Below are 14,295 nucleotides of genomic sequence, written 5' to 3'. Positions count from 1 at the left end.
GTCAGTTCATCAAATTTCTGCCCTGCTAGAGCTGACCCGGTCACCTGTAAGTGATGTTATTGTGAAGTGGAAACGTCTAGAGGTGCTGAAGCACATCTGTCCTATGTTCCAAAATCTCTGGAAGCAACGTCAGCACAACTGTTTGTTGGGAGCTTCATGAAATGGGTTTCCATGGCCGAGCAGCCACACACAAGCCTAAGATCACCATGCGCAATGCCAAGTGTCTGCTGAAATGGTGTAACGTTCTCTGGAGTGATGAATCACGTTTCACCATTTGGCAGTCCGACGGACAAATCTGGATTTGTCAGATGCCAGGAGATGCTAACTGCCAACTGTAAGGTTTGGTGGTTCTGGCTAGGGGTGGCTGACCCGGTAATAGATAAGTGTACCTAACAAACTGTCCGGTGTCTCGCCCGTACTTTCAAGGGAGCGATATCTTTGTACAAGCCAAGTGATTAAGAAAAGTTAAAACATAACATGTTTAATCCACAGAGAAAACACTGCTGCAAGATTTGAACAAACAAAATAAAAACGGATTTAAAAAAAATGCAGACTTTAGTTACATCAAATGTACAAAAATAATAGCAGTAAACTTGATGGCTAGATATCACTGCAAACTCCAGATGCATAACTTATTTTCTTATAAATGGGTTTTTGCACTCAACTTCTTCTGTAGCCAGAGGTTAATACCCGTTAGCTCAAAACAAGCAGTACCTTGACATTTCATAGTTGACCAATTCTTATGCGCTGAACTTAATTCCATTGGGTTCTCAAATAATAGAATTAAACCGATATGAAGGTAAATTAAAAACAACCAATTTTCTTCAGAGGTGAATGAAACTGAACTAACAAAAAATTACTATCCATCTGTAGGGACAACCAGCTCTGTTGACTGGTATCAGCCCAGAGATATCATGATAACTCAACTAATGAACTGAGGTGGGGTGTGTAATAACCACTCACTAGATACCATATTCAAAAACATCTTTAGCTACAGACTAACAGGGTTTGAGGGTGGTGGGGTCCTAGGATCTGGAGCGAGATCGGGACACAGATCTCGAGTAGGAGCGTCGACAGGCCTGTTTCTGGGAGCCAGAAGAGGTGTGGAAGTCCTTGACGGGGCTGGGGGATTTGGACTGGGACTTTGTGTCTTTGGGCCTGGATCTGGGATGAGAGGGGGAGCGGGAGGCGGAGCGGTTACGAGGCGGGGGTGCGTGGTGCATCCTGTGGTGTTCACGTGGAGGGCCCCTGTACCTGGTAGAAAAAAAGGAAGATGGGATATGAACAGAACAATCAGTCAACACACTATTGAATACACCGACTTGACAAATGGTGTTTTGAAAACACATAGGCCTATGCAGTATAAATGCAATCTTATTGCACTGTGCCGTGTTAGGTAAGTCCGAATAAGGAGTCGTATATATTGGTCTACCTGTCATTTTCATGGCTTCTGCTTCGCCTGTGCCTGCCATTTGATCGAGAGCTGTAMAGAGAAAAGTGAAAGTAAGAACCAGTCTGTATACAAAGGCATTTCGGACTGCAATGAAAGCCCCTTGGGAGGATTACTTGACAAGTGAAACGGTGGTTTAGTTTCAGTGTCACAGAGGAACTCACTCTCTAGGGCTCTCTGACCTCCGAGGACGGCGGTCGCAGGAAGGGCTGCGCGACCGGCGCCTTTCGTAGCTGCGACTGCGAGAGCGTCTGCGTCGGCCATCGCCGCGTTCGTAGTCGTCGTAGCGGGAGAAGGAGCTGCTGCGGGACCCTCTGCGAGGAGAGCTCTCCTTAGTCTTCATCTGGTTGGGGGCTGGAGGGACAAGTCATTCAAATTAAATACGGGGACACAAGGAGTTGAGCAAGAAGGGTTTTAAAAATAATTTTGCATGCAGGTCGGCAATGATTTCTCTAGTCTGAGAGACTCGAGTCAAGATATTACCGCTAAAAGTGATGTAGGCCTAGTTAGACTTTCCTACTTAGATTCTTGGGTAAACTGTTCCGACAGTGAAACTTAAAATCTTCAAGTTGAATTGATTGGTAGGTAGTAAATAGTGCACTCATACAGGGTACCTAAATAAAAACCCATTCTTACTTTTTCGGTCACCCTGTGCAAACTGGATCTCGATCTGTCGACCACACACCCACTTGTGGTCCAGGTTGTGGAGGGCATCCTCTGCATCTCGCACGTCCTCGAATGTGCTACAGACTGTTAAGGCTTTTTACTTTTACTTGTGGAGGGGGTGTGGGAATGGGGAGACATGTATTTTAATTAAGTAAAGAGGCTGGAAGCTTCAATTGTGTGCCAACATGGGACAATAGTAACCTAAAAKATTAAAAACATATAGCTGAAACTTCTGTTCCAATTTCAGGGAGGTAATGAGAACAAAGGCTATACAAATGAAACATTGAAATCTTATTTCCTTAAACTTCTATACAATTAAAGTTATACAGATGATATGATTTTCTTGCCCTTTTGTACAGAGAGAACACAGAGCAAAATATTTGAAGGTGAAGAGCAAGGGTTCTATTTGGTAGGATACAAAACATTAAGCTCGTTACCTTTAACATGCTTGACCTTTGAGCGTCAGCTTGACCTTAACGCTCTAACTGCTTGGCAGAAGAACTTGAGATTTCCGGCTTGTCTTCGCCCAATACATCCTTTTATTTTCCTCTCTTTGGCAGACAAATGGAAGCCTTCATGCCCTCTTTTCTCCTCCTTGTATCTTCATGCTTTAACTTTGCTCGGTGTTCTTTTCCCACTATTTCGTGTCGCCTGAAATCATTATGGTCCCTTTGGCTTGAAACTACTCTACACCAGTCTTTACATTCTTTGTTGGGGTTTCTCCAGAACTGTACGTCTTTAACATTTCTAGGGTAACAGAAGCAATTTTAGTTAGGAGAGATGTTGATTAATGTCTGTAGACATTTTACTATGTTTGAATGTTAATGTTCCCCTCCCATAAACCAGTATAGCCTTATTTTTATGACAAATATACAATAATTACTTCAAAACAGTAGGCAAACTCAAGACGTGTGACATTGTCAATATGACCCCATGTGTGAATAATAATAATGCACCGAATGAAAGACATGTTCATTAATACATTACATGAGTATAAAGGATATTGAATGTAAGCAAATCCTCTTGGTCGCCGTGTAGAGAAGTCAAGTGGAATGTAGACATCTACAATAGGCCCATAACGACCAAATTCACGGCGTAGTTCCTCTGGCCTAAAGTGTTATGAAATGACAGGACATTTAATGTAATGGCCAGTAAAGTACAACCCTTTTAGGCAAATATTAAACCAGTGTGCCAAAGTGCAAACCTGCAACTGTGGCCAATAAGAGAACCTTCAGATGCAACTCAATTGGCTTAATACTTACCATAGAAATGGGGATATAAAATGTGACATTGGACAAGAGGTATTTAATGCACTACAAGCCAGGTAGATGGTAGCCTGACTGCCAGTCTGTTTGTGCCATCATGCCAACTCCTGTCACTCATTGTCATGTTTGGCATGCAAGTTAAGCCCAGGTACTGGTTCAGCCAGTTCCATGATATGGAGTTGGCAAAAGAGCAGAAACAGACAGTACACCAGTGATGTAAAGTACTTAAGTAGTACTTTATTTTTACYTAAGTAGTTTTTTGGGGTATCTGTACTTTGATATTTCTACTTCACTACATTCTTGAAAATGTATTTTTTACTCCATACATTTTCCCTGACACCCAAAAGTACTCGTTACATTTTGAATGCTTAGCAGGACAGGAAAATGGTCTAATTCGCGGACCTAAAGAGAAAATCCCTGGTCATCCCTACTGCATCTGATCTGACAGACTCACGAAACACAAATGCTTTGTAAATTATGCCTGAGTTTGTGTGCCCCCCTATCCGTAAATTTAAAAAAAATTGATTAAATCGTGCCGTCTGGTTTTCTTAATATAAAGAATTTTAAATGATTTATACTTTTACTGCTTACTATTTATGGAATGACATTTACTTTTGATACTTAAGTATATTTAAAACCAAATATTYTTTTTACTCTTACTCAAGTAACGTTAGGATTTTACTGGGTGACTTGAGTCGTTTTCTATTAAGGTATATTTACTTTTACTATGACAACTGGGTAATTTTTCCACCACTGCTGGCAACCTGGCAGGTAGATGGATGGCCAGCTAAATTAGGTAATTCACAGTTGGTTCAAACAACTCTCCTGTTTTTGTGCAAACCACTATATTTGGTGCAAACTCATGTGCAGCCTAGCAGACATGCTAACGTTAGCTTGCTAAGCTTTGTATCAAAGCTATAAGTAGACCAGCTAACTTCTTCAGATAACGTTAGTTGGATAGCTAAACTAGTTAATGTTTCTCACCATAGACAAACTTAAAGGCAACTAGCAACTGACAACACTTAGCTACAAGTTTTCATTGTAAATGCTAGCTAGCTAAAATCAGTAAACAACAGTTTAGCCACCTAGCTAACGTAGCTGTACCTCGCACGCACGAATGATTCGATCATAGCTACCTGGATTCGTCGGAGATGTTTCTAATGAAGAGTGATGGGTTAGGGGGTCTCATGTACCTAGCCATTGTAAAATATTGTTATTACGGTTGAAATGTATAATCTAACTTAATATCAGTAAATTATAGGACTTGTTCTAGCTGTAGCAAAAAGCAGCGAGGTGGTCTCATCTATCGGCAAACGTAGGCCAGCGCGCAGGCTCAAATACCATTCTTTTAGCCCTGCCCACCAGGGGTGGCCATCTGGCATTTTGGGCAAGGAGTGTTTAGATGTTAAATGATGAGTAACCACGGCCGGCCCGCTAATTAGGCAAGATTAGGGCGAGTGGGCACTGCATCTCAGTGCAAGAGGCGTCACTGCAGTCTCTGGTTCGAATCCAGGCTGCATCACATCCCGCCGTGATGGGGAGTCCCATAGGAAAGCGACACTTGGCTCATAGCCTGGTAGCCTGGTTCCTCTCTAGGTTTCTTCCTAGGTTTTGGCCTTTCTAGGGAGTTTTTCCTAGCCACCGTGCTTCTACACCTGCATTGCTTGCTGTTTGGGGTTTTAGGCTGGGTTTCTGTACAGCACTTCGAGATATTAGCTGATGTACGAAGGGCTATATAAAATAAACTTGATTGATTGATTGGCCCAGCGTCGCCCGGGTTTGGTCGTCATTGTAAATAAGAGTTTGTTGTTAAACTGACTTGCCTAATTAAAAAGGTTCAATAAAATAAACACAAAACATCACACTGCAACACCAGTGTTTTACCAGTGTGCTTGATATATACACCCTGATGTTCGTAAATTCAACCTGGAGTGCCAGAGGTGCTCAGAGTGCGCTCTGGGCATTTGTAAATTCAGACTATTGTCAGATTCTCCGAATTTATGAATGGACAATTTCGCTAAGAGCGCACACTGGACTCTGTGGCCGAGGAGTATGGTTGATCCCAGCCGTTCTGACCACTCAACCTGTTTTTGCTTTGTCATTATGGGGTATTGTGTGTAGATTGATGAGGGAATGATTTAAATACATTTTAGAATAAGGCTGTAACGTAACAAAATGTAGAAAAAGTCAAGGGGTCTGAATACTTTCAAATACACTGTATATGAAAGTTAAGTTCCAGAGGTTTCCAAAACCGTATCAGTAGGGATAATTAGTCATGCTTATAAATGTTAAAACAGTGTCGATAGTTCACATGTATCCAGCTGTCCTCCATACCATCAACTGAGAACCCAAGACAGGCACTGGCTGTAAGTCAACTTGGGCACCCTTGGGTTCGAGAGCTAAGGTCACTGCTGAAATGATTTAGACTATCTAAAAAACATCCAGGGAAAAAATGGACAAAATTAGAGTTTTGCATGTTTGGGTTAGGCCTGGTTTGGGAGAGTTGTGTGGAAGGGTTTCGAGCACTGAGGTATATATGAACTGGAGACAGCGTCCAACGTGACCGACCGTTGTTTTCAACGTAACCTACTCACATTCGCATGCTCCGTTTCGGGGTAGCTGCAATCTGCTTTACAGAGTCAATAACACCTTAGTGCACACTGGAACAAGCGTGAGCATCAACAACGTCATCCAGAAGCATGGCAGACATTGGATGAATATTAAGTGTTCATATCTTCGGCTGTGAGTGATGGAACGAATCAGCTTTGAAGACAATTACTGGAAAAATATGGATATTTTTGGCACAAAGGTGACAGGTTTCCACTAGATAGCACAGCCCAAACAAGTTGAAATTGGCTATATCGTAAACATGTATTAAAACAAAAAGATGATTTTGAGGGTTAGGTTTAAAATCAGATTTTAAGAGAAAATGTAGAAATAGGTGGGGTGTTGTCTTTGTGCCTGTGCTAACTAGAGTTGGCCCCTGGTCTCCAGTAATCTGGAGAGGTATGCAGCAGTGGCAGACTGGGACTGGAAATCAACCTTAGAATTGTTTTCGAAGCCACCAGCCCATTTTATTTAGCCTCGTACGAACCATTCTGTTTCGTTATGCTGATATCCGTGTAGTGAAACAGAATGTAAGCTTGCAAGATTAGGATGACCCGTATGACACTACCTATTTTTAGCCAAATAATGCAATGTCGACAGGCTGAAGACCGACATTTGATAGGCAGGCCCACTGGGCTAAAAATGGACCAGCCTTTGTTATGGGTGTACAATGGCACGTTGATGCCATCTGTTGGTAAATGTTCATTACTGCAACACCAGTGTTTTACCAGTGTGCTTGATATATACACCCTGATGTATTGCAATGTGTTGAACATAACTGGTTACTCGCAGGGCCAGTCCTTGCCGTTCTGCCGCCCTAGGTGAGACCAAAAAAAATGAACTTTTTTYTTTCTTTCTCCAGGACGTTGAAAATGATTATTTTCCAAGTGTTGAAAAATAGGTACTGTATGTGGTAAGCCTACCATTTGCTAAACACGAAGGCTGTAACGTAACAAAATGGAAAAGTCAAGGGGTCTGAATAGTTCTGAATGCATTGTATGAAAAATATGTTCCAAGTGTTTCCAAAACTGTATTGCATGCGAGACATATTTGCGTTTAGACAGAGCATTTGGGAAGCGTTGGGTCATTTGCCTCACAAGGTTAAAGGGGAGGTCCAATGGCTCATTGTAATGCAATGGAATTGGAGTCATGAATAAGGGTTACAGTAGAGATATGGATATAATAAGGAGATACTTATGTCTCCTCCCTAATGATGGGATTTGTTGTCCACAGTTTCGGAAGGCGAGCAGTCGTGCCAGGACAACAACCTCTCCCTCAAYGTGATCAAGACAAATTAGATGATTGTGGACTACAGGAAGAGGAGGACCGAGCACGCACCCATTCTCATCGACGGGGCTGCAGTGGAGCAGGTTGAGAGCTTCAAGTTCCTTGGTGTCCACGTCACCAACAAACTAACATGGTTCAAGCACACCAGGACATTCGTGAAGAGGGCACGACAAAGCCTATTCCCCCTCATGAGACTGAAAAGTTTTGGCATGGGTCCTCAGATCCTCAAAAAGGTTTACAGCTGCACCATCGAGAGCATCCTGACTGGTTGCATCACTGCCTAGTATGGAAACTGCTCGGCCTCCAACCGCAAGGCACTACAGAGGGTAGTGCGTACGGCCCAGTACATCACTGGGGCCAAGCTTCCTGCCATCCAGGACCTACATTTGAAGTCGGAAGTTTACATATATATCTTAGCCAAATACATTTAAACTCAGTTTCACAATTCCTCACATTTAATCCTAGTAAAAATTCCCTGTCTTAGGTCGGTTAGGATCACCACTTTATTTTAAGAATGTGAAATGTCAGAATAATAGTAGAGAGAATGGTTTATTTCAGCTTTTATTTCTTTCATCACATTCCCAGTGGGTCAGACGTTTACATACACTCAATTAGTATTTGGTAGCATTGCCTTTAAATTATTTAACTTGGGTCAAAGGTTTTGGGTAGCCTTACACAAGCTTCCCACAATAAGTTGACAGAGCTGGTGTAACTGAGTCAGGTTTGTAGGCCTTCTTGCTCGCACACGCTTTTTCAGTTCTGCCCTCAAATTTGCTATGGGATTGAGGTCAGGACTTTGGGATGGCCACTCCAATACCTTGACTTTTTTGTCCTTAAGCCATTTTGCCACAACTTTGGAAGTATGCTTGGGGTCATTGTCCATTTGGAAGACCCATTTGCGAAGCTTTAACTTCCTGACTGATGTCTTGAGATGTTGCTTCAATATATCCACATAATTTTCCTACCTCATGATGCCATCTGTTTTGTGAAGTGCACCAGTCCCTCCTGCAGCAAAGCACCCCCACAACATGATGCTGTCACCCCTGTGCCTCACGGTTGGGATGGTGTTCTTCAGCWTGCAAGCCTCCCCCTTTTCCCTCCAAACACAATGATGGTCATTATGGCCAAACAGTTCTATTTTTGTTTCATCAGACCAGAGGACATTTCTCCAAAAAGTAAGATCTTTGTCCCCATGTGTAGTTGCAAACCGTAGTCTGGCTTTTTTATGGCGGTTTTGGAGCAGTGGCTTCTTCATTGCTGAGCGGCCTTTCAGGTTATGTCGATATAGGACTCGTTTTACTGTGGATATAGATGCTTTTGTACCCGTTTCCTCCAGCATCTTCACAAGGTCATTTGCTGTTGTTCTGAGATTGATTTGCACTTTTCGCACCAAAGTACATTCTTCTCTAGGAGACAGAATGCGTCTCCTTCCTGAGCGGTATGACGGCTGCGTGGTCCCATGGTGGTTATACTTGCGTACTATTGTTTGTACAGATGAACGTGGTACCTCCAGGCATTTGGAAATTGCTCCCAAGGATGAACCAGACTTGTGGAGGTCTACAATTTCTTTTTCTGAGGTCTTGGCTGATTTCTTTAGATTTTCACATGATGTCAAGCAAAGAGGCACTGAGTTTGAAGGTAGTGCTCAGCATATGTGGGAACTCCTTCAAGACTGTTGGAAAAGCATTTCAGGTGACTACCTCATGAAGCTGGTTGAGAGAATGCCAAGTGTGTGCAAAGCTGTCAAAGGCAAAGTGTGGCTACTTTGAAGAATCCCAAATATATTTTTGGTTACTACCCGATTCCATAAGTGTTTTTTCATAGTTTCGATGTCTTCACTATCCTTCTACAATGTAGAAAATAGTCAAAATAAAGAAAAACCCTTGAATGAGTAGGTGTCCAAACTTTTGACTGGTACATATTATTATTATAATAATTTTGATTCATCAGGGGGTGCTGCAGCACCCTCACCACAGCTATGAACACATCACTTAGGGTAGACAAATTACAGAAGGCTGATAAAGAACATTTATATACACACCTTTCAAAATAGCCGCTTTGTGCTAGTCTAATCAATTAAGAGTTAGAAACATTACTCTAGATATATATATAACACGTTTTAGCATGGACATTGCCTTTGAGGGCTTCAGGTATTTGAAAGTAGTCAACTGGGTGGGGATTCGTATGGGTTGGGAGCGATCAGCCAGTGATCAAAGCATTGTCTTCTTCAAATTGGGATGCACATGGTTAGTAAATGGCTTTAAACTATATCGTCGCCATCTATTGGCTGCAATAAATAAATCACAAGATTTGGTTCAGTTCTCCGGCATTGCAGGTGGCGGTAAACCAATATTAGGTTTACACTTTTTTTCAAAACAAAAGAAGAAGAAAATTGAAGCCTTTGAAATGGAGATAGCCTCAATGGGACTGCTCATGCTGTCACATATGCCATAATCACACAGATACAGTCCTCTGTCGAACTGTATGAACCAAATACAAAAATGATGTGAGTTGTCAATGGTCACGTTCTACTGCTCAGACGTTTCATGCGTCAACCAATGGTTGCGTACCACGTCACCGACTGTGTCATCGACTGACAGATTGCTATAACATATGTGGTTAGCTGATACTTAAAATACCTATCCAGGCGTTGTAAGATCTGGCATGTGTCTGGGCAGAGGAACACGGCCAATCAATTACAAAAACTTGACCAATATGTMGATTAAATGTTCAATTGACCAATCACGTTGTTTGATTACCATAGGTGGAGAGAGTAGAAAAASCCTTCTTTGGCAATGCATGAACGAGGCAGAGAAGTATTTGGGTATACGAGAGTTGACTTTCATTAGAGTTACAGGGTGTGTTGAGTGGTGGTGTCCTGTCCTCCCAGGCTGTTGGCATGGTGCAGGCATAGATAGGGTCAAAGTAGTGGAATGGGGTAGTTTTTAAAAAATGAGTGTAGGGTTAGTTGGAAGGGTGATTAGTTTGTATAATAGCTAAAAAAAATGATATATGTTAATATTATAGTCCAGTTGGGGGTGGTAATGCAACATATTGAATACCAACCACCCTTATACTCAAATAATAATAATAATAATAAGAACACATGAACTGGTTGTTTATTAGGCTTCCAATCTGACTCCATCTTTGCACATGGTTGTTGCCCGAATATGCACCTTTTTAGAATGAACCTGTATGCCAGGGGTCTCAAACTCATCACATGGAGGGTCTGATCGTTTTTGGTTCCCTTTCAATTAAGACCTACACAACCAGGAGAGGGGAGTTTGTTAATAATTAGTGACCTTAATTCATCGTTCAAGTACAAGGGAGGAGCGAAAACCTGAGGACACTCGCCGCCCCCCCCGGGGAATGACTTTGACATGTGCTGTAGGCCTATCGTGATTTTGATGGTGAAGAAGAAAGAACATTTGGGCATTTTGATTGACAGTCTGCTGGGTGAATACCTGTCTTAATCACTTTGTTTCTCCCACCTGGGTGAGCTGTCAAGCGTGCCAAGAGGGTGCAAAGCTATCGTCAAGGCAAAGGGTGGCTACTTTGAAGAATCTCAAATATATTTTGATTTGTTTAACACCTTTTTTGGTTACTACATGACTCCATATGTGTTATTTCATATTTTGATGTCTTCACTATTATTTTACAAAGTAGAAAATAGTAAAAATAAAGAAAAACCCTTGAATGAGTAGGTGTGTTCAACCTTTTGACTGGTACTGTATGTGTAGGGTTGGTTGGTGGTGCATTTCTGTTCAATATGCATTTTTCGTATCAATCTGTAACATGATCCACTACCGCACGGTAGGTGGCGGCATGCACAAACAAATGTGTGAATGGCATGATACTGAAGAAGTGTTTTGTGTATGCCTAGCGAGCCTATGTGTGCTGGGCCAGTGCATGTGAGGTATTGATGTGTGTGTCAAACTATCCCATTAAAACTGTCTGATGGGTTTTGAAAATGTGTTAGATATTTCACTCCCTTGTTGGTTGTTAGTGAAAGTTGGACTTTAGGAGCCTCATCTAAGTAGTCATTTCAGATGTGTAAGCATTGTCTGTCATCTTGACTTGAATTAGTGCACACATTCATTTGAATCAGAATACAGCTTTTCTTTTAGTTATGTACATGTTCTGTCAAGTATTTAATTGTGGATACTCCATCCCCTTTTTTGCAAAGTTTTTATTGTTATGATACTGTTAGTGGGTGTGCACCCTWAATGTTTGTACATTTATTTTAAACATTCTTTAGCAGGTCTGTTTTACTGGAATAACTTGTAAAAAGTGCATGGTTTCTAAAGTGGGGAACAAAATAATACTTTTCATGCATTTGTGATTTTGGGTAGGAAAAAAAAAAAACTCTGCTCATTCCATAATATACTGTATAATATGGGATTTTGCATAAGATGAAAATCATGTCTGTTCCAGCACGGTTGAACTAGTTGCCCTTCATGGTTTCAGTGTTGTGCAAATGGATTATTCCTGAATGGTTACACTTTTTATTCTACATATAATTTATCAGTCCAAAACCCGGCTGAGAATGTTTAGCTAATAACTCAGTTTACTTGCATTACTTACCGGCCTCTTGCATTCTCCTCTTAGTGGTTGTTGTCCTTCAGCACACCTTAAGCTACATTTAGACAGGCAGCCCAATTCTGATCTTTCTTTTCTTTCACTAATTGGTCTCTTGACCAATCAGATCAGCTTTGAAAAAGATCTGATGTGATTGGTCAAAAGACCAATTAGTGCACGTCACTCATTCCACGGAGGGCCTTTTCGCTCCCCCTGTACCTGATTGATGAATTAAGGTAAGTTATTAGTAAGGAACTCCCTCACCTGGTTATCTAGGCCTTAATTGAAAGGGGGGGAAACCAGCAGACACTAGGCCTTCCATGGAATGAGTTGGACACCCCTGAATTAGTGGGAAAAATGTCAGCATTGGGCTGCCTGTCTAAACACAGCCTTAGTGGGGGGAAGCTCGGTTGTTCAAGCAGTGGTTCCCTAGCAGTCTCTCTACCTTGGCTTGTGCCCATTCATTCTCCTTCACAATCACATACAGTAAATGATAAGCCGTTGTAGATTAGTCAAACTAATGTGCAAAAGGGGGAAGATTGGAAGCACAAAATGGAAGACGTCAAACGTCATTGACAGCTGGGGTTTATTCCTTACGTTGATTCTGTTGCAAATAATTTTGCTGTTGCAAAACTGTTTACTCCAAACGGAAGACGTTTTGCAACGAAAACAAGAGTTTGTATTGGACAAATTCAGGGAGGTCCATCCCAATTTTGTTCTGTTTGCTCTGTTTGCATCCTTTTGGTTCTTAAAACGGTAACCGGTTTCCATTGAAAGASGTAATGAATACACCCCATTATTAATTATTTCAATCACCAACTCTATTTTGCAGTCATTTTATAAAATTGGTCAATGGCCACGTGTAATTATGCCTGATACTAGGTACAGTGCATTCATGAAGTATTCAGACCCCTTCAACATTGTTTCCACATCGTTTCAATGAAATGACGTTGAACCGATGTGGAATAGACGTTGAATTGACATCTGTGCCCAGTGGGGCCATCCGGCGTACTTCCCTGAGCAAGCCCACTGGAGCAGCTCAATGGAAAGATCAGCTTGTCCTGAAGTCATACTCAGTTGAGAATCCCCTGCTTTGATTTTATTGGCCAATATTGCCCATCAGTCTGAACACCTGTGGCCACCTGTGTATTTAGTAATGACCATGTACGCTGAGGAAGGTTTCAGCAACAAACAAAAAAATCCGTATAGTGGACAAAAATATAAATGCAACATGTAAATTGTTGGTCCCATGTTTCATGAGCTGAAATAAAAGATCCCAGAAATGTTCCATACACACAAAAAGCTTATTTCTCTCAGGTTTTGAAGGAGCGTGAAATTGGTGGCATTGAGGTTATGGTATTGGCAGGCATAAGTTACAGACAACGAACACAATGGAATTTTATTGATGACAATTTGAATGCACAGAGATACCGTGACAAGATCCTGAGGCCCATTGTCGTGCCATTCATCCGCTGCCATCACCTCATGTTTCAGCATGATAATCCACGGCCTCATGTCGCAAGGATCTGTACACAATTCCTGGAAGCTGAGCATGCCCTGCATACTCACCAGACATGTCACCTTTTGAGCATTTTCTGGATTGACATGTATTACAGTGTGTTCCAGTTTCCGGCAATATCCACCAACTTCGCACAGCCATTGAAAAGGAGTGTGACAACATTTATGGAAAATGGTGGTCACACCAGATACTGACTAGTTTTCTGATCCATGCCCCTACCTTTTTTTTAAAGGTCTGTGACCAACAGATGCATATTAGTATTCCCAGTAATGTGAAATCCGTAGTTTAGCGCCTGTACATACATTCATTTGAATCAGGATACAGGTTTTTGTACATCTTCAATGTAAATTATGTATTAGCGATTTAGTGGTTTGTTTCACAATGTGAAATKAGTTTATGTACCCGACTTGAAAGGGCACTGTGAAATTATAGACTGTGTATTTTGAATCATATGTGAAATCTACACTACCGGTCAAAAGTTTTAGAACAACTACTCATTCAAGGCTTTTTCTTTATTTTTACTATTTTCTACATTGTAGAATATTAGTGAAGACATGAAAACTATGAAAAAACACCTTTGGAATCTTGTAGTAACCAAAAAAGTGTTAATCAAATCAAAATATATTTGATATTCTTCAAATAGCCACCGTTTGCCTTGATGACAGCTTTGCACACTCTTGGCATTCTCTCAACCAGCTTCATGAGGTCGTCACCTGGAATGCATATCTATTAACAGGTGTGCCTTCTTAAAAGTTAATTTGTGGAATTTTTTTCCTTAAAGCGTTTGAGCCAATCATTTGTGTTGTGACAAGGTAGGGGGGTATACAGAAGATAGCCCTAATTTGGTAAAAGACCAAATCCATATTATGGCAAGAACAGCTCAAATAAGCAAAGAGAAACGACAGTCCATCATTACTTTAAGA

At 41.4% G+C, this 14,295-nt stretch overlaps 1 protein-coding gene across 1 annotated transcript; it reads right to left on the bottom strand.

Moving 5' to 3' along the window:
• Window positions 1-617: 617 nt before the first annotated feature.
• On the bottom strand, window positions 618-4,723 carry LOC111959160 (serine/arginine-rich splicing factor 10). Its single transcript, XM_023980633.2, has 6 exons — window positions 4,518-4,723; window positions 3,121-3,225; window positions 2,087-2,190; window positions 1,615-1,804; window positions 1,433-1,483; window positions 618-1,254 (listed from the first exon to the last, which is right to left on the bottom strand). The coding sequence occupies exons 1-6, from the start codon at window positions 4,580-4,582 to the stop codon at window positions 1,026-1,028; spliced, it is 744 nt and encodes a 247-aa protein (XP_023836401.1). The 5' UTR covers window positions 4,583-4,723; the 3' UTR covers window positions 618-1,025.
• Between the last annotated feature and the right edge of the window lie 9,572 nt (window positions 4,724-14,295).

The sequence above is a fragment of the Salvelinus sp. IW2-2015 genome, linkage group LG35 (assembly GCF_002910315.2).
Source record: "Salvelinus sp. IW2-2015 linkage group LG35, ASM291031v2, whole genome shotgun sequence".
Lineage (NCBI taxonomy): Eukaryota > Metazoa > Chordata > Actinopteri > Salmoniformes > Salmonidae > Salvelinus > Salvelinus sp. IW2-2015.
The sequence above is the reverse complement of the archived record's forward strand: the minus strand, read 5'-3'. Positions and strand labels throughout refer to the sequence as shown.